This window comes from Trichoderma camerunense, assembly GCF_050948025.1.
Source record: "Trichoderma camerunense strain CBS 138272 chromosome Unknown V8C40scaffold_18, whole genome shotgun sequence".
In the NCBI taxonomy this organism is placed as follows: domain Eukaryota; kingdom Fungi; phylum Ascomycota; class Sordariomycetes; order Hypocreales; family Hypocreaceae; genus Trichoderma; species Trichoderma camerunense.
The window spans coordinates 428,851-447,436 of record NW_028145352.1 but is presented as its reverse complement, the minus strand read 5'-3'; the positions used below and the strand labels follow the sequence as shown (position 1 = coordinate 447,436).

The 18,586-nt window shown below is 51.0% G+C and overlaps 9 protein-coding genes across 9 annotated transcripts; 4 read left to right on the top strand and 5 right to left on the bottom strand.

Moving 5' to 3' along the window:
• The first annotated feature begins 1,082 nt into the window (after positions 1-1,082).
• On the top strand, positions 1,083-2,497 carry V8C40DRAFT_253946 (uncharacterized protein). Its single transcript, XM_083217728.1, has 3 exons — positions 1,083-1,493; positions 1,551-1,881; positions 1,956-2,497. The coding sequence occupies exons 1-3, from the start codon at positions 1,367-1,369 to the stop codon at positions 2,410-2,412; spliced, it is 915 nt and encodes a 304-aa protein (XP_083069521.1). The 5' UTR covers positions 1,083-1,366; the 3' UTR covers positions 2,413-2,497.
• On the bottom strand, positions 2,355-4,019 carry V8C40DRAFT_253945 (origin recognition complex, subunit 6). Its single transcript, XM_083217727.1, has 2 exons — positions 3,535-4,019; positions 2,355-3,466 (listed from the first exon to the last, which is right to left on the bottom strand). The coding sequence occupies exons 1-2, from the start codon at positions 3,714-3,716 to the stop codon at positions 2,524-2,526; spliced, it is 1,125 nt and encodes a 374-aa protein (XP_083069520.1). The 5' UTR covers positions 3,717-4,019; the 3' UTR covers positions 2,355-2,523.
• An 87-nt stretch (positions 4,020-4,106) lies between these two features.
• V8C40DRAFT_253943 (nucleobindin SSP120) lies at positions 4,107-5,263 on the top strand. Its single transcript, XM_083217726.1, has 2 exons — positions 4,107-4,476; positions 4,545-5,263. The coding sequence occupies exons 1-2, from the start codon at positions 4,362-4,364 to the stop codon at positions 5,027-5,029; spliced, it is 600 nt and encodes a 199-aa protein (XP_083069519.1). The 5' UTR covers positions 4,107-4,361; the 3' UTR covers positions 5,030-5,263.
• On the bottom strand, positions 5,098-6,538 carry V8C40DRAFT_79976 (tRNA(Phe) (4-demethylwyosine(37)-C(7)) aminocarboxypropyltransferase). Its single transcript, XM_083223447.1, has one exon. It carries the CDS (start codon positions 6,372-6,374, stop codon positions 5,166-5,168), a length of 1,209 nt encoding a protein of 402 aa, XP_083069518.1. The 5' UTR covers positions 6,375-6,538; the 3' UTR covers positions 5,098-5,165.
• A 54-nt stretch (positions 6,539-6,592) lies between these two features.
• V8C40DRAFT_253940 (type 2A-related serine/threonine-protein phosphatase SIT4) lies at positions 6,593-8,534 on the bottom strand. The gene is made up of 4 exons (XM_083217725.1): positions 8,191-8,534; positions 7,705-8,122; positions 7,147-7,576; positions 6,593-7,080 (listed from the first exon to the last, which is right to left on the bottom strand). Exons 1-4 carry the CDS (start codon positions 8,339-8,341, stop codon positions 6,889-6,891), a joined length of 1,191 nt encoding a protein of 396 aa, XP_083069517.1. The 5' UTR covers positions 8,342-8,534; the 3' UTR covers positions 6,593-6,888.
• A 410-nt stretch (positions 8,535-8,944) lies between these two features.
• V8C40DRAFT_253939 (Smg-4/UPF3 family-domain-containing protein) lies at positions 8,945-11,805 on the top strand. Its single transcript, XM_083217724.1, has 3 exons — positions 8,945-9,240; positions 9,296-9,558; positions 9,643-11,805. Exons 1-3 carry the CDS (start codon positions 9,175-9,177, stop codon positions 11,228-11,230), a joined length of 1,917 nt encoding a protein of 638 aa, XP_083069516.1. The 5' UTR covers positions 8,945-9,174; the 3' UTR covers positions 11,231-11,805.
• A 104-nt stretch (positions 11,806-11,909) lies between these two features.
• V8C40DRAFT_79906 (uncharacterized protein) lies at positions 11,910-13,424 on the bottom strand. The gene has a single exon (XM_083223446.1). The coding sequence runs from the start codon at positions 13,018-13,020 to the stop codon at positions 12,178-12,180; it is 843 nt and encodes a 280-aa protein (XP_083069515.1). The 5' UTR covers positions 13,021-13,424; the 3' UTR covers positions 11,910-12,177.
• On the bottom strand, positions 13,425-15,457 carry V8C40DRAFT_79905 (uncharacterized protein). Its single transcript, XM_083223445.1, has 2 exons — positions 14,977-15,457; positions 13,425-14,893 (listed from the first exon to the last, which is right to left on the bottom strand). The coding sequence occupies exons 1-2, from the start codon at positions 15,053-15,055 to the stop codon at positions 13,830-13,832; spliced, it is 1,143 nt and encodes a 380-aa protein (XP_083069514.1). The 5' UTR covers positions 15,056-15,457; the 3' UTR covers positions 13,425-13,829.
• A 479-nt stretch (positions 15,458-15,936) lies between these two features.
• Positions 15,937-16,941, top strand: V8C40DRAFT_253936 (uncharacterized protein). Its single transcript, XM_083217723.1, has one exon. The coding sequence runs from the start codon at positions 16,294-16,296 to the stop codon at positions 16,510-16,512; it is 219 nt and encodes a 72-aa protein (XP_083069513.1). The 5' UTR covers positions 15,937-16,293; the 3' UTR covers positions 16,513-16,941.
• The last annotated feature ends 1,645 nt before the right edge of the window (positions 16,942-18,586 follow it).

The window sequence follows — 18,586 nt, the reverse complement described above, 5'->3', positions numbered from 1 at the left end:
TGCAAATTGATTGGCACGGTAAAGAAGACTTTTCTATAGGTAGCTTTGAAGAGTCCAATGAAGACTGATGGCGCTGGAGATGGTGTTTTGGGCAAGTTTTGTAGATGGGTCGCCGGTTATCGGACTATCGTTATCATGACTCTTTGTACTTCGTATCTGCACACTAATATATATAAATTACTGCTCTAGAGACTATCGATTATTATTCAAAGGGATGAATGAGCTGAAAGAGGATTATAGTAGATGAATTAAATTTCTTGGTATTCATGCAGGTTGATTGCAATGCAAAGACGATTGGGATAGGTAGCCAAGCAATCCATAGTAGTACCTGCAGGTAGTTAATAAGTACGACACAGTACCTAGAGCTACGATTTTCCTCTTTAGATGTTGATATCTCATAGCATTTGTCAGGTATATGGAGGTTATATTTATTATCAAGAGGGTCAGTAAACCTGCAATAGCTAGGTCACAGCAAGGCTACCCCCCAGCCCTTGGTTCAAAATCCAGAATCAACCCGTAGCCCAACCAGATCAGCCACAGCGGACCAAGTCAAACCTCGAAGACTCAGGCCACAAGTATGAACGTTTATCAAGTATATAATTTATGAGAGCGTACAAGTACCTAAACGGTGGATTTCTTCAAATCGAATGATTGAGATGCCTTGGTGCAGAAACTGGACAAGTTTCGCTGCGTACACTAACATGCTTGTATCTGTACACATTGTTCAATAAGCAGTGTTATTTCAACCCTTCTTGAAAATACCATGCTTTCTTCTAGACTCATAAATGTCGTTTAGTATTTCTACATTAAAGATGGGAGCAATTGACTCTATCCTTGTTCACTCTTACACCAACACTTGCAGATGCCTCGGCCTAGTAAGTACATGTAGACATCGAGCAGCACCATGAGCACCCAGCAATATCAGAGCTTTGGTCCTTATCAGCTAAATCCTCCTTACCGACTTATCCTTCCAAAACAACATACAGAATACACTCACCGCGCCAACTAACAACGTCAAGCATCATTTTGTTCCTGGAGAAGAAGCCCTTGTTTAACTTTGCGGGGGACCATCTCCACCGTCCCCCAAAACCAGTCTAGCTCCCTCGGCGCGTCTTCCCTACTGCTGAGCCTCGGCATCTAGGCCCATCTGCCCCGGATATAGAACCTGGAGAGAGCTCCAATCTGGGAGTAGCATCGCAAGCACAGCCGTGTAAGATTTTCGATAGACACAGCCATCTTATAACATTCTCCCTATTCTTCTCTCTCTCTTTTTCTTCTTGAAAATAGACCAATATCAGTCATATTCGTATTTTGTTACATCCTCACATCTACCTCTTTCATAACACATACACACAACCCGCCCATCATGTCCGACAAGTCAAAAGCCGAGAACCGCATTGAAGCTCTCACCTCCCAACTCCTCCCCCCCATCGCCAAAGTCGCCGCCGGCTCCAGCAAGCCCCGAGTCCAAGACAAAGTCGTCATCATCACCGGTATGTAGATCCTTCTTCATCCATCCCAAAACGAAGTGCTCATGCTCATTCTACAAGGCGCAAACTCTCCCCTTGGCATAGGCAGAGCCACCGCTCATCAGTACGCCGAGAGCGGTGCCCGGGCTATCTACATTTGTGATTTCGATGGCTCAAATCTCGAGACTCACAAGAAGGAGATTAACCAGCTGCACCCCAATGTCGAGATTCACACGCGCCAGTTCGACGCCTCGGATGAGGCTAAGGTCAAGGCCGTTGTGGACGACGCAATAGAGCGGTACGGCCGCCTAGACGTCTTCTTCGCCAATGCTGGCATTACAGGTCCAAACGTCATCTTCACTGACATTGGAGTCGAGGATTTCATGAACGTATACAAGATCAACACTCTGAGGTCTGTCTTTTCACATAGAGCGCGTCGCTCAACTCCATCACCTCATCCGCAAAACTGACCAAAGCTTATTACAGCGTCTTTCTGGCCGCCAAATACGCCGCGCCGGCCATGACAAAAACGTCGTCTCAAAAGCCAGTCCCAGGCGGAAGCATCATCGGCACCGCCTCCGTCGCCGGCCTCCGCTCAAACGCCGGCAGCACGGCCTACTCAGCCGCCAAAGCCGGTGTTGTCTCTCTCGCCCAGACAATGTCCTACCAGCTTGCTGGCTCTGGCGTCCGTGTCAACGCCATCTGCCCCGGCATCATCGAGACGGGCATGACGGCGCCTGTGTACGAGGCTGCGCGCGCCCGGGGCACCGAGAAGAAGATTGGCCAGCTGAACCCGACGAAGCGCGGTGGGCGTGCCGACGAGGTTGCGCGCGTTGTCTTGTTCCTTGGCAGTGACGAGGCTAGCTATGTAAATGGACAGGCCTGGGCTGTAGATGGAGGATTGAGTGCCGGACATCCCTTTGTCCCAGGCAGGCTGGGCTAAAGGAAGGGAATCTGCATCTGTACGTCGGGTACATGTAAATTATGTCGACACGAATAAAGAGTCTGTATATAAACCATTCTGATGTCAAACGCCTCCGTCTCCTCCTTCTATTTATTGGGTATCATTGCTTCCACCAGCTTCCAAGGATGCAGACAGTTCTGCAATCCGCATCAGGGTGGCATCTTTCCACGCCTTGTACTCTGCTCTACGGCCCTCACTCAAGTAGTTGTACTTTTCCTGGAACATGGTGTCCGCTCTCTGTTGCTGAACTTGCAACGCGTCCTCCTCATCTAGACCATCGGCCACATCGTCATCCAGCTCCATGCCCATGTTGATGACGTCTGTAATGCCATTATACCAGTCGGCCTCCAACCAACCCTTGTCACGGATTCTTGATGCTGCTGCATCAAAGTCGTCGTTGCTCACATCGGTCCAGCCTTCCCAGAGGCTATCTGGCTCTACACTTTTGACCTCGACTTCTTGGCGAGCTCGACCTAGCTGGTCAATTATCTCAGCTCGAGTCGGCTCATAGATTTCAGGTTGAATGGCTTGCTCCAAGTCAATATCCCTCGCGCGCATGGCAACGAAGAATATGATGGCAGCACATAATGCAGTGGCGTTCTTCCATGACCATGCATCTTTTGTTTTTCGCCCCCCAGAAATGAAAATCGACTCCATGCCTGCCAGCATTGATGGCGCCAGTTTCTTGTGTCCAGACCCAGCACACAAATGCCGGATGATGGGCTGAACCCATGGATATATGTCTGATTCCTTTACATCGTCGTGCCCCTGCCTGCCTGATTTGGTTGGTGTTTTAGCATCTGGACCCTTTTGTTTCCGGAACTGCGCGAGACTGCTCTCTTTGCTGGGCTCGGGCCTTGAAGGAAGAGGGCGAGTTTGCGAAGATGGTGCAGAGCCGGCGTTGCGTGTTCTTCGTCCACTGGCAGATGTGTTGGGAAGGATATTGTCTAGATGCGTATACAGGCGCTTATACACTCGCGGAGGAATCGGTGGCCGTGGTTCTATCGTCGGGAGATCCAACGCAATCTTGAGCCTACAACAAGTGCAATTGATTAATATTACTCATTCGACCTACAAGTCTGTCTGAGTGGTATTAATTACCTAGTGCAGGCAATGTGCGCACAGGCATAGAGACGGGCGATTTCCTCTTCTGCCTTGAGCGTGCTGGCTAGATGTCGGGATTGGGCGAGCAAGGAGCTGGCGGACTCGACTAGGCTGGCGGGGAGATCGGAGCCATATGTCGGCATCAACGAGACGAGGGCGAGCTCGACTTGCTTGCTCATGGTGATGGCGATTGCAATTGCGCTGATGCAGTTGGAATTAGAACTAGTCACAACTCTTTGCTGGCTTGAGAGTTGGATCGTGGACCAGGACGCGAGGCGGGGCAGAGAGAAACGCGAGATCACGGGGTCCAAACTGATAAAGAGCTGAGTTCAGTATAGGAATTGGTCGTCTTGCCACAACGACTGCCTCGTTCTGTTTAAGGTTGATTGGCCTCTGCGTTGTTCAGATTAATTTTATGTCATGTTAAATAGTCACGAAACTGCATGTAGTAAGATTAGATCAAAAGCCTAGTTGTGAAGGGCATCCGTTTTGATATCAGCATCTGGAAGCCCAAATCTGAAAGCTTAGCACCGGCAGCTTTAGCGGATGCTTCCCCTTGCATCGGCCGCCCTCAATGCCTTTTTGGCGCCCCCGCCGCTCGATGTCACCGTCCGTTAGCGATTTCACGGCGCTGACATGTGGCCTTCAGCTGGACTCAGTACAAGGACCCGGAGCTTAATACTAGCGAGCGCCGGTGGCCACCTCTCATCTCGACGTCGCCTCGCCACGACGCCCATTGCATCGCATCCTGTCGCATCCTATCCGGCCTTGTCTTTTTCCTATCAATTCGCCTACTAGTTGCTTCTTCTCTTCCGCGCGACAAGATGCGAGCGTTCTTCTTCTGTTCCGCCATCGCGGGCCTGGCCATTGCCCATGGCTCCCACTCCCAGAAGCCCATTGTCGATGCAAATGCCAACTGGATGACAAAACACATGGCCGGTGAGCCTCAAAGACATGCAGTCGTTTCTATGCTATGATTGTGATTTCTAACACGGCATGACCTGCAGAGGAGCACCACGTCGACGGCTGGGACGCGGCCTCCTTTTTCACTCTCCACGACTACGACAGCGACGGCTACTGGCAAGGCGAAGAGCTCCTCCGCACGTACGGCCTCATGGACGAGTCCAACAAGCACGTATCCTGGGAACGCCGCGACGAGATCCTGCGCGGATTACTCGCCCTCCTTGATTTGAACCGCGACGGCATCGTTAGCCGCGACGAGTGGACCGACTTTACGGCTCAAGGCAAGACGCTGCCGGATATGAACACCGGCCCGGGCCACCACGGCGACGACGAGTACGAGTATGAGATTCACCATTGGGAGAAGTACCATGATGAAAACTCCAAGCTGGAGGACTTGAACCACCCGGAGGATATTGAGCACTTCAAGAAGCACGAGCAGATGGAGGAGGAGGAGGAGAGGCAAGAAAAGCTAGACCAGATGTCCATTGTGGTGGAGAACATCCCCAAGAAGTTTCTAAGGGATCTCTGAAAGGGGAGAATCATGTTTTAAGAGAGATGGAGAGATATTTCGCGAGATGTAAGAAAGCGACGGCGCAATTGGAAACTGACATGAGGGAACGATACACGCCATGATTCTTGAAAGTTTTTGATGTACACATATTGCTTCATGTACCATTATTAGATATACTACCGCCTGTAATACACACGTCAAAGACGCAATGCCACACTCCCGGCGCAAACGTCTTGACCTGCTCGACATGCTCAACGCTCGGCACCCTCAAGTCTCCTCCTCCCGAAGCAGCAGCAGCCCATGTTGCAAAAGTCGTATGAATCGCTGCTCGCCGGGACTCGATGTCCGCCACGCCGACGTTGTCGTGTAAATGTAGCCGTGCCTCGGGCGCCAGCCGCGTGATATCCCAGGCGCTCTCCCATACGGGTTCGCTGGTAGGCAAGAAGCCGCAGTTGACATGCGCAATGTTGCTAGCAAGCCCGGCGCTTTGAGCCTCCGCGATGCGTTTCGACGCTCTTTCGTTGCTCTCCAAGAAGACGACAATCTTCTCTCCGCTCGCAAGCAACGTCTCCATCGGCAGCGCTAGATCCTCGCCCTGAATGACCTTGACGCTCCATTTGTTTGCTTCGGCACCTCGTCGAAGGCCCTCGACGCTCCAGGGATTAATCTCCCAACACAGAACCCTCATCCCCAGCGCCGCATACGAAAACACAAAGTATCCAATCCCAGCATACAAGTCCACCGCCCACATATCCTCTTGTCCAGCCAGTGGACGTTTGAATCCCAGCACCCTCGCCTTCTCCTTAACATTCCCCCGTGAAAACATGGTCCATCTAGGAGCCCACGTCTGCAGTATCCCATTCTGCTTCGTCCCAACCCAAAAAGCATCCTCAAAATCACTGCTCTTAGGCTGTTCATCTACTGCTGCCGGCCCAAAGTCTCCAAAGAGCATCCTGAGCCCACTTGGACTTCTTCGCACGTTCTCGGCGTCTTCCCCGTCCTTATGCAGCGGGATGCCCTCGTTCACTGCCAGATGCGTCACCTTGCCTTGTCCAGTCTTGGAAATTTCCTTTAGAATAGACTGCCATAGAGAATTGCAGGCTGCTTCATCGCAGGTTTGTAGGACGGATGTCCATGTTTCACTTGTGAAGCTTCCTGTTGGCAGCAGAGCGAGTGGCTCATAGATGGTGAAGCGCTTCGGCGCCGTGTTTAAGAGATTCTCATTCCGTGACTCCTGGATTTCAGATTCCGTTGAAAGAAGTGTTGCTGCGATCCAGTTCTGTACTGCGGCTGTAATGGGGTTGACTGGACGTGGCTTGGGTTTGCTGTGTCTGTTTTTGTGGCCCAATTGCTGAGTCGCCATTGAGCTGTAATTTTTGTGAGCTCTTCAGGTCGATAAATAAAATGGTAGTACGCTGTATGACAGATTCTCTTTTCTTTTGTCGCCTTGTTTGTTTATTCACCAGGTCAATGTTGGGTGCTCTCGTGGAGAGGAAAGAAAAAGTTATATGCGAGGGAGAAGTTGAGTTTTCCACAGCTTAGATTCCACTTATGTATGTGATGATACTATAAGAGTGCCAACACCACCAACTCATGAATGGCCAAATACATTCTTTTTCATCACCAATACAAAAGAAACCGCGATAAAAGAAGGTCTCGTTTATCAATTTTTCTTCTAAATGGATATTATCACCGCTATTCGTGTCCGCTACCCAGATTCCCCCCAATCCTACCTATAATCCTAATGCATTGTCGATTCTTCAAAGTCATGGATATCTCAACCCGTAATGCTAGTTTACATGCAAAAACCCAACCCAACCCGGCCCAATCTAAAATGGCCCCTTCCCCATCATCTTCACCGTTCTTCACCGTTCTAATCACAAGAAGTAGTCGCCCGGCGATCTACGGCTTGCAGGTACATGTCGCTGATCATCGGGAACCGCAGAAAATATGCTAAACTTGGGAGCCAGGTCGTTGTCCACTGTCATTATTGACGCGACGTTGCCGCATCGATAGCAGTAGTTGGGAGCTGACCAGACTGTTACGACTGAACTTTCGTCAAAATGATACTGGGTTGTCAAGCATTAGCAACTTCGTTGGGCATAGCAAGGCTTTTTAAGAAAGAGCCGACTCACTTTGTAGCCTTCATTCACAAGTTGATGTGCCCGCGCAATCAATTTTAGGCCGTTTACGTGGTTAAACTCAGTGGCCACCTTGTCTCCAAATAGCCATCCGGCTCCTCGAGGGCTCACAGCCCATGTATCTATGTCGTCAGGATCTGACCACACGAGGTCGCAAAAGGCTCCTTCATGAGGAATTTCCTGGGCACGGGCAACAACCCGAATCTGATCAATAGTCCGAATCTCGGGACTCAAACCACCGTGGACGCAGAGAAGCTCTCCGTCAACTATAGCAGCAAGAACAAGGAAATCAAAGACATGACAGCATGCCTTCCATACGGATGCGTTGCCATATTTCTGCTGGCATTCTTCGTAGAAGCCGTAGACTTGTGTGATTTGACGAGATTCGTGGTTTCCTCTGACGAGAACAATGCGATCTGGGTATCTAAATATATGGCGTCAGCACGATTCGCATCTCGCAGATAAAAATGTAAAACACGAGAAATGAAAAAGGGCCGTCTCGCGAATAAGAAGAAGATAAAAAGAGCCCTAAATGCCACAGAAACAACATACTTTGCCTTCAAGCACATGAGCAATGTAAACGCCTCCAAGCTAAAGTATCCTCTATCAACGTAGTCTCCAAGAAAGACAAAGCGAGTCTCCGCGCTCTGCGAAGACGTGACTGTATTCACCGCGGGCACATCGGCGGCTCCCTGCTGCTCTTCCTCTCCGTCCTCGTCGCCTTCAGCGTCGCCCGAATCGGCCCCGCCTCCGGGAGACTTTAGCTTCTTCCTCAGCTTCGGGTTTGTGATTTCGGTCGGGGGCTCGATGTCCTCCGAGGTGATGACTGCGGTTGCTGACTTGGGCGCCTGGACGTTTGTCTCGCCCGGCATGCCACCGGCGACGCGGAAAAGCTCGAGCAGGTCGTAGAACTGGCCGTGGATGTCGCCGCAGACGGTGACGGGCGTGCAGACGGGCTGGATGTTGGACTCTGCGAGACTCGTGGCATTAGTGACTGACTGCATGCTTTCATGCTTCTCCATGCGTCCATTTTCATACCCTCCATCAAGATCTCCTTGACCTTTTCACACAGCTCCTTCATGGCCCTCTCGGGCAGATAGTGGCACTGCTTGGCCTCCTCCAGCCACTCGTCCAGCCCAGCATTGGGGCCCAGATTGGCGGGCCCAGGTCGAGGAACACTTGTCGTCATCTTGGCGACTGCAGTCTGGCAACGGCGCAACGGCTAGGTTGTGTCAGCCCGACACGATGCCAAAAGTCAAGGGATGGGTTTTGGCTGAATGATGGTTTATCAGCGGCCCAAGATGACGCTCGAGTTTGTGGTGGGGGTTTTGGCTGGTTGGCTTGCTGTTTCAGGGCGCCAGGGGCTTGCTGTTCAGTGAGCGCAGCGCCGGATCTTCATCGGAGGGGCCTGTGCGCTCACTAGAACTAGCAGCAGACTCAGTGGCGTGCGGCGCTTTTACAGTAGCATTGATCTGGTTCAAGTCTCTCATTGGTACCGGCATCGTATCAAGCACGGCTGCAGGAGTGTGCATAACATGTCTCATACAAGTCACGGTCTTGCAAAGATACACACTTGGCCACTTGGCTTTTCTCGTATTACCTCGTCTTTGTATTCAATAACATTGCTGGCTTTGATCAACTATCTTTGTACTGCACTGTAGTGATAAAAATAACTGCACATTCCATCAATCATATCGTCGAATCTCCTCCTCGCAACGGCGGCACGTGACGGCTCCATACCTCTCTCGCCACGAAAAGTCTCAACTAAAGCGGCGCTCACTAACTCCGATTTCTATGATACCGTCCTTGCAGGCCTTTGCTTTTGCCCTTGTCGAGTCGATTTATTACGAAGCCGTTAAATAGTGGACCCGCGTTTTCTCATTCTCATATGACGGAAGGCTGCGACTCATTCACGATATCTGATCTGTTGATCTTGAGCTCGATCTCAACCCTCAGCCGCCGGCCAGACACAAACTCCGTTGATGCTTGACGTAGCGTCTCCAAATCCCTCCGACATGCGCAATGTTGACTCAATCACCGCAGGTCCTGTCTCGCAGGACAAACGCTCCCGCATCTGAGTCTACCAAGGTGAGATGATCCGGTTACCTTGTCCGGGATCGAACTGAGCTGATGCCCTGCTCAGAGTAAAGCCACTGCCGACGGCGCGTCTCGCCCCGGTAAGAAGGGCTCGGCTGAGAAGCATGCTGAGGCCCGGAGCACCAACGATGCAGACACGCCAAAGGCCCCAAAGACCAGGACTCCCCATGAAGGCGAAAAAGTCATCATCCGACGGCTGCCTCCTGGTATGACTGAGGCCGAATGTGTCTCTATTCTCGGTTCTGATTGGGTGGTGGGAAATGGCAAGGTCGACTGGTTTTCATACGCCCCTGGCAAGGTGTCTAATGAGTACGTCTTTTGAGCTACCAGATACGAATCCCTCTATTTCTTTGTTCTCTCTTTCTTTGACGCACTAACATTGGCAACATCAAGGCTCTCAAAGCCATCTCGGCCTGCTAGAGCATACATCCATGTCATGCGGAAGGACTACATCATGCCGCTAAGCGAAGTTGTTCGAAGTGCAACCTGGGAGGACGCCAAGTGCACCTTCAACAGCGCTTCTCTCATCGGCCCCCCAGCCCTGGAAATGTCCATCTACAAAAAGGTGCCAGGGACAAAGAAGCGGGTAGATGCTCGTCAAGGAACCATTGACCAAGACCCGGAATTCATGGCGTTTCTTGAAGGTCTCGCAAACCCCGTTCCGCCAAGGGAAGGCATCGAGAACGAAGACGTTGAGGAAGCACCAGAAGCCAAGGTTACCACCACGCCATTGATTGAGTATTTGAAGGAAAAGAAGGCAAACAAAGCCAAGGAAGCTGCCGCTGCCAAGAGCGCGAAGCATTCCAGACAAGAGACCACGACAGCCAAGGGCAAATCCGCCTCTAAGGAGGATGAGGGCTCTAAGAAGAAGAGCAAGGATTCTAGGAGCTCCAAGGCTGAGAAGGCGGCCCCTAAGGAGCCCGTCAAGATTCTCACTAAGAAAGCTGCTGCAGCTTCCTCTGAAAAGTCTGCCGAGGCCGCCAAACCGGCCGCAAGCCAGACCAGCACGAGCGGCAATGCTAGTAGTACCACTGAAGCGCCAACCCCCAAGAGCCGCCGTGCCGGTGTCTCCATTGCCGCCCGTATGCTTCAAAGAGATCTCGGCCTTAGTCCAGGTAGTGCCTATCGACGAGCCCGACAAGATGCTGCAAAGGCCGAAGCCGGTTCCAAATCTTCGGCAACCGACAAAGAAAACAAAGAAACCTCTAGCGCAGTAAACGAGAACCAATCATCTCCCGCACCATCTTCAAACGAAACGGCGACAAATGCCCAGACGCCCGCTAAGGACAACGCTTCCAAGGCACAACAGTCAACTCGTAAGACCCGTGGCGGTAAGAACGCCGACAAGGCCAAGCCATCGGAAGCATCCGGAGGACAGAACCCAACCGCGACTGCACCTGTCATTCTCAAAAAGAAAAGTGCCGCCAGTGGCGACGCAGATGCATCAAAGCCCGCTGCTGAGACGGCCTCCAAGTCTGCTGCCGGCGCGGCAAACGGCCCCAAGAGTGCTTCTGCCAAATCGTCAGGCTCCCAAAAGAAATCTGCAGCAGCTGCATCCGCCAACGCCACTCGCGGCTTTGTCAAGCACGCCAACTCTTCTCAGGGCATCACAGAGCCCGTATTGAAGCAAGCCCTCGAGGTGTTTGGCACCATTACGTTTATCGAGGTGGATAAGCGCAAGGGCTTTGCGTATGTCGATTTCGCAGACCACTCCAGCCTTGCCAAGGCCATCTCAGCCAGCCCCATTTCCGTCGCGCAAGGAACCGTCCAGGTCTTGGAGCGCAAGGATAAGAAACCTGCCGCTCCTTCGTCGGGAAGTGGCAATGCCGCCGCTGCCGCTGCTCCGTCTACATCCAACACGGCTAGCAACGGCGCTGCCCCTGAAAAGAGCTCGAGCAGCGGACGCGGAAGACGTGGAAGAGGCGGCAAGGGAGCCGCTGCTACTAACGGCACTCCCATTGCCGCGACAAGCGGTGGCTGAGCTTTTTGCTCTCTTGTCAAACCTCCCGACGCCTTTTCATTATCATTCGGATTTAAAAGAGAGTAGGCACAGCGGATCCAATCAGCTCAGCAGAATGCGTCACAGATCGCGGCGTTCTCGCTTGGGTTCCGCGGGGTGAGCTTTTTTCTTCTTCGCGGAAAGGGGAATGACTAGCGTCTAAGCGAATACACAAAAGAAAGCGGTTCCATCTCTACGCCTTGCGTTAGAGGATGTCATACACCTGGTATTATTGTCAGAAACCAAGGATCCGTTACTTGGGGGCCAATCGCGAGGGTCATTAGCAGACTCGACACCAGAACAGAATGCATTATTCATTGTCCGTGCATAGCTGGATCCTTGACATTGCACAAAGAAATCCTTGATGCAAGGCGATATATGTATCTGTACCATGGGGGAGAAGGGATGGTGCGTAAGGAGACGGACTGGGACCGTATGCAAGGGATTGGTCGTTAGCCAGCTCCGAGGCTATGTCTATCTATGCCGTAGTTGAATGCCGCTTCTAACAGCGAATAAAACAGACCAGACAGTTTTAGGATAATGGATATTCATTCTACCACGCTCGGGTCTAATGCTCACGTGAATATTGATCATAAGCATTCACGTCGAATCATCAATCTTCAAAGCCCCAGGAATCCCATATCATAAAAAAAACTATTTTCACCCGCAAGGGATCATCCACGTATATCTATAACTAAGAACAAAAGGCATCCAGGTAAAAAGCAAATCGTGAACATGACCATGACAACATCCAAACATAATCGTAAACATCCACACAAAAGAAGAAGCTAAAAGGGGGGAAATAAGAAAAGTCAAGCAAGAGAAAACAAGTGGAATAGCTAAACAGAAAAGAAAAGAAGAAGAAAAAGGAAATAATGCGAAAACAAAACCCTCCGTCTTCCGTCTATCTCATAACATGGCCAATACCGTTACAACATAATCGTAGAAACCCAGCGTACATCTATCCAAAGCAAAACAAAATAAAAGACAACCGCTAATAGAAACCCCGCCGCAACAGCTTGGCCCTCAGAAGCGATTCGCCGTATCCTAGCCTTCAAGTCACCCACCCAAAGCTTCTGTCCAGCCTCACGCCGCGCTGCTCTCAACCCAGGAAGGCCATCGAGACTGCTGCAGTTTTTCTCGATTTGATAGCTCAGCGTCTTGTTGTGCTGAACCTGATTCGCAGCATAGTTGTCCAAGTTGGGGCGTTGTTCAAAGACGGAAAGCTCGGTGAGCTTCTCATCCTCCCCAAATCCTTCACGAAGGATGTCTTCAACAGCCTTTGCGACACCGGGGTTGCCGGAATCGTCTTGGCTCTCAGGGCTGTAAAGTGCCTTCTTCACCCGCGGTACACCAAAGCCACAGCTAGTCTGGGTTTGCCAAATATCGCAAAGAATGACGGCACGAGCACCATCAAAGGCATCTCGCTTCCCTTTGGCGACCTTGCGAACGAGGGCAGGGAACGCCGGCTGATCCCACTCGACAACGGTGGCGCGACAAAAGAGTCGCATAATGCGCGGCGAAGGGCCAAAACTCATAAACATGAGACAAAGACGTCCGTTTTCGTACGCATGAGAAATTGTTTCGCACCCAGATCCTGTGCGGTCGATGTATGCGCATTGATTTGGGCCAAGGACGGCAAAGTGCGCATCTAGGCCTTTGGGAGAGACATTGACGTGGCGGCCATGGGTAGAAGCTGAGCCGGTGAAGAAGACGGGTTGTAGCTCTGCCCAACGAGCAAGGTCGTCTGAGAGAGAAGGAAAGAGCTTCATGTTGAAATAAAAAAAGACAGTGTTGATATACTTTTGAGCCAGGTGTAGTGGAAAATACAACACCACGACTTACAAACGAGCTTGACAATGGGTCAAGAAAATAATAGATGAGGAGGAAGGCAGTAAGCCAAGGGTGAGACGGTCAGAAAATAGAGATGACGGTCAAAGGTTGAAGATGACAGTCAGAGAAAATTGTGAAGAAAAAAAGGGACACCGGGTAGAAAAACAAAAGAAGCAGGAAAACCCGGGTCATCTCGTCGGTGGTATTTTCAATTTACTGTTGACAGCGATGCGTCATTCCAAGGGCTGCAGTCAACAAAAAATGGCTACAAGCAGCGTAGTGCGACGAAATAGCCGGGTGGGTAATAGAACAAAGCGGAGGCATTAGTCCAGATTCATTGTCCAGGGCCGAGAGCGGCAGAGCGCCGGATTGAGATCCGCAGAAAATCCCGGGGCGGTATCGGAGAAGTGGAACCAGGGCCGTAAGAAAGTCGAGTTCAGGCCATTGAGTTTGACCGAGCCCGATGCCAAAGGCCAATGGAATATCATGTGAAAGGAAACAGCCCAATTGGGCATCAAGACGAAGATGTAGATGAAGATGAGCAAATCAAACCACTCAACCAAGAGGCAACTAGCCCCACGGTGCAGCCCACCGGCATGCATACTACCCAACTGAGCAACCAATGTGTGTGTGGTTTTTTTGTTTTTGTATTTTTGTTTTTTTGTTTTTTGCAAGAACATCCACACGGAAAGACAGTGAGTCATTTCCCTGCAAAGTCGATGCTGCTTCGAGACGATCAAGTCGACGTCTATCGGCTAATTGGATAGGCATGGTAGTTGCCATCCTCGTAGCTCCCGTCGTCATCGAACACGGCGGCTGTGCTTCCAGCAACGCTGTAGATACGAGGAGTCATTGGGGTTATTGGGGTCATTGGGTTTGCCGCACTCCGGGGAATGTTGGCATACGGTGGCTTGATAGGTGTGACAACGGGCGCTTGCACGTGTCCAATATGCCCATTGTGTCCGTTGAGTCCATGAGGGCCATGGGGGCCATGTAATCCGTTGGGTCCGTTGGGTCCGTTGGTGTAACTCCGAGTGGATGATCCCGAGGCCGACGATGACCGGCCACCGGGGCCCCAGCCCTCAATGAAGCTGTTGCGCCGGTTGGCGATCGGGGGAGGCGGAGGCGCTGGGGCCGGAGCAGGCGGGGCCGCGCGCCTCTCTTCAAAGCGGCGGGACAAGCGTTCTTTTTCGGCCTTGCGCTCCCCCTTCTCCTTTTCCTTGTCCTTTTCTTTATCCTTTTCCTTTTCACGCTCCCGCTTGTCTTCCTTCTCATGATCGCGCGACTTCTCCTTGTCTCGGACGCGGCTGCGTTCCTCGCGATCACGATCCTCCTTGCGCTCCTTCTTGCTGGAGGAGCGGGAGAGCTTGGGACGCTCCGGCACCGCCCCAGACATGTCGTTGGCGGCGCCGGAGGGGAAGACGGGAGCAGTGCCACTCAGGGCATTGTACTGGCGGGAAAGGTTGCTAAACTTGGCCTTGAGTTCATTATAGTCCCGTGAGAGCACGTTGTTTTCATAGATGAGCCTGTCATTCTCCTCCTTAACATGGTCCTGCTTCTCCTGGAGAGAGGCAATGCCGTCCTTTAAAGTCTGGTTCTGGTTCTTGAGAGATGCAACGGTGTCCTTGAGAGTCTGGTTCAGAGTCTGGTTCTGGGCCTTGAGTTCGGCGGCGGTAGCCGTTGTCTCGGCGAGTTTCTTGTTGGCCTGTTCCAGTAAGCTGAGGTATCGGTCCCTTTCTGAGTTAGTCTTGTTCAGCTCGGTGTGAGCGGTGTTGAGGGAGTCGAGAAGGCGCTGCTCGTAATCGGAGATGACTGCAAGGGAGAGTGAGCAAACGGCATCCATCAAAGCTGACCAACCATCCATAGGATGGGGAGAGGATTATGGGAAGACGTACCAAAAGGCGCTGAATGCGCCGAGTGCGACACCGACGCCCTGCGCCCCGAATTGGCGGATACTCGCTGATGCAGAGACATGGCTGGTGATGTGATGCGATAAACGCAGGATGATTATAATTTTTTTTAGTTCTTTATAGTATTTTGTCCCTTTTTTTTTCTCAGGGGACAAAATTTGATTCGACTGTCGACCCAATGGTAGTGGGATGCGACGCTGCCCAACCCAACGCTTGAGCGGCAGGGGTGGAAAAATGCAGGCGAAAGCAGCCGAGGTAGCAAAAGCCCTTTTTTCACCCAAGGATCATTCGTCAACCCAAGCGCGCTATGCACCGAACGCTGTGGATTATGCAGGTGGAAAGCAGAAATGTGTCTCCAAACGCAAAAATGTTCAGGTGCGTCTGCGAGATCCGCACACTCGATCTGTAGATGGGTCGTGTGTCGGCGTGCAAGGGACAAGGATGAGATGAGGCGGCGGGTTTGAGGAGCTGTAGATGAAGGCGCTTGAAAAAAAAAAAAGCAAAGAAGATGAAGATGATGTGAAGATGTAAAGAAGAGAAGAATGCCAATGTGAAAGGAGGAAGAGGGAGGATGAAAAACTTTTTTTTTTACCTCCTTCCTCTGCAGCCCCCGGCAGAATGCGGAATAAAGTGGTATTATTTCGAGGTCAGATAGAAGGCCCGTTCACACACACTTCATGCACACGCACGCACGCAGGATGGATATCATGTATGTAATATCAAGTAAGATGAGAAAAATAGAATCAAATCAATAAGATGCAAAAAAGAAAAGGGGGGAGGATGGCAGTAATAAGAGAAAAGACGGCGAAGAAGGTAATGGCCGAGAGGGAGAGGGAGTCGGTGACCAGATTCCTGCCTTGGGCGACTCGATGGGCGAAGCCGTTGGGATTTTGGAGAGAGAGAAACGAGACCAGACCAGACCAGACAAGGGTCAGGACAGGACAGCGAGACGACAACGGGCAATCAATCAGTCAGTGGTGAAGCAGCCAGGGAAAAAGGAGGTGTGGCGCCATGGAATTTGCAAGTCAGCAAATGCAAATGCAGATGCATTGGCCGCGAGTATCTGGTACTTGCGCCGCCAGGTGAGAGTCATTCATCATGCACGCAGCCAATTGATCTCTTCTACCATTGACTAGCACAGCACGCACACGCTCATCCATCACTTTTTTTCCTGGGTCGTGTATCTGCTACAACGCCAAGGATCCATCGTCGCTGGCAAATCGTCGTCTCGAGCCCGCCATTGGCTGCTGTGGCGGTGCTTTGTCAAGGCATCCAGGCGCTGCCTCGAGATTTACAGCCCCCATGCGTCCCCCATGGCCTCCCGTAGTCTTCCATGGTCTCCCATGGTCTGCCGTGGTGTTGCGCCCAAAGGACTGGAAGCTTCACCACCGGCCGTTTTGGGACGCTGCAGCCTGCCGCCGGAGACTTGCGTGGCATGGGAGAAGCGAATCGAAATCCAAGATGGTGACTCACCAGGACTTTGTTTCCCTGAGAGGGGGGTGGGAGAATGAAGTACAGTAAGCTGTGTGCGTGCGTGAGTGATGTGATGCGGAATCACGAGGGAAGCAGAAGATTAAGCAACAAAAGAAGTGGTTGGGTGGCTGAGTGCGTGATTGTCTTTGTTCGGTTCTTTTCTGTCTGTCTCTGTCGTCTTTTCATGGTGTTTCAAACCGTTAGTTTAGGCAGAGGTGGGTGCCCAGTTATGGATCCCATCTCATCAATACTGTTAACAACCAATACCTTCATTACCGCCCGTGATCTTGGTGACGACAATCATCATCTTCCTGCTTCCAACCGGAATCCGCGAAAAGTGCCGACGACGCGTCTCGTCTCCAGCTCGGCTCGAGGCTGCATCCATGGATCCCTCCGTCCATTCGATTCCATCCCGTTCCGCTGGCTGCCGCTGCATCTCTCTGATGGTGTCCCTCGGGCGCCTCCTAGTGGTGTTCCTGTTCTGCCCGCATCCACGGCTAAAGACGCACATGTAAGGCCAGATTGACAGCGCAAATCGGGCCCGACAGCTGCACGGGCTGCTGCAGAAATCGGGGCTTTTTTTCTTTTTCCTCTTTTTTTTCCCTTTTTTCTTTGTGAACGTCGTGTCACAACAGCTACATGCAGCCGGGGTACATGTACACCAGCGCAATATAGATTGCATGTATCTTCACACAAGTTTTGGGTCAAATACATGTTAAAGCAAGGGAACTGCTCCGTGGAGTTATTTCGATTGAACGACACGTCGTCTTTTCCCCATGATGCATTTACTTTCTTAGATTAATAGGTACCTAGTACATGCCGGTCGCAAGGCATACACCAACTCTCCAAGGAGTGCATGTAAAAGAGACTCGTCGATCTCGTAGGCATCCATCGGTCCGTGAGCGGGGGCCACACAGCAACTGCAAGTCCTAGGATTAGCGGCTGCGTTACATGCGGTTCCTGCGCACAGGAAATGGGTATTATCGTTGTTTTCTTCTCAGTCCGTATCTCTTCATGATGCTACTACACCTAAAATAGACGAAACAAAGGCCCTTTATGAGAATACACAGCTACTGCTTTGGCCAAGCGAATACCGGCTTAGTCATTCAATTTTCGCCCACTTCCGCTTATCGGACTCGTCAAACACCTGCTTATAATATGGAGCTTGTGTGTGTGTAAGTTGTCGCCGAGGACATGTAGTCAAATTTCATCCTCGTCTGAGACTTGCAACCAAGCCTTTCCTATTGGCAAGTATATCCATCATATCTTCATGCATTACATGTCGTAAAAGTCTATTTACTATTTCGATAAGTGTTACCATTGGATCATATCATTTCAGTGGCCGACGGGTCTCACATGAGGAGCTATAAAGGTTCCTCCAAACATTGGTCACAGTAGAAGCTTATCAAAAGCTAAACCAGCACACTGATTCAAACACCCTTGAGAGAGTTTTGTGCTTTCCTACTCAATCTGGAATGTGTTTCTGCCATCCTGCCTAGTAATCTCGGATGACAGTCACCGAAGCGTCTGTGCCTGTGGCTTGGCGGAGACGCACGAGTCAGATATATCTACAAGATGCGGAGATGGCGAATAGGAAGACAACGTACCTCAACATATAGAAGGGGGGTGTTGAAGGTGGATGAAATAGCTGAATGTATACTTCACATTACCTGCCAATAGTAGTAGTTGAGAAAGATTGATGGAGTAACCATAGACTTCAATACGTTTGCTCAGATCGTGCTTATCCTAGTAAAGTCACATCACAGGTGACACTTCCTAGGTACCTATGATTTCGAAATCACGGTATCATTGCGTTACCAACCATAATACATCCACCACCTGTCAAACGCCCTCACGCCCAACAGTGGCAAAAAAAAAAAAAAAAAAAAAAAAAAGGTAAATTGCTTGCTGTCAAACAAGCAACGCCCCAATCCCTTGTCCCACAAGCCACATCGTCACCGCAGCTCCAAAAAAACACGCCCAACCCGTTCTCTAAATAAACGCCTAAACGAACCACATCTGGCAAACGGGCGTATAAGGCAGCCATCCATTCCATCTACTTTATACACCCTCTTACCTCGTGCTTTCAATAGATGTTACCCAAATTTGCATTCTTTTTCTC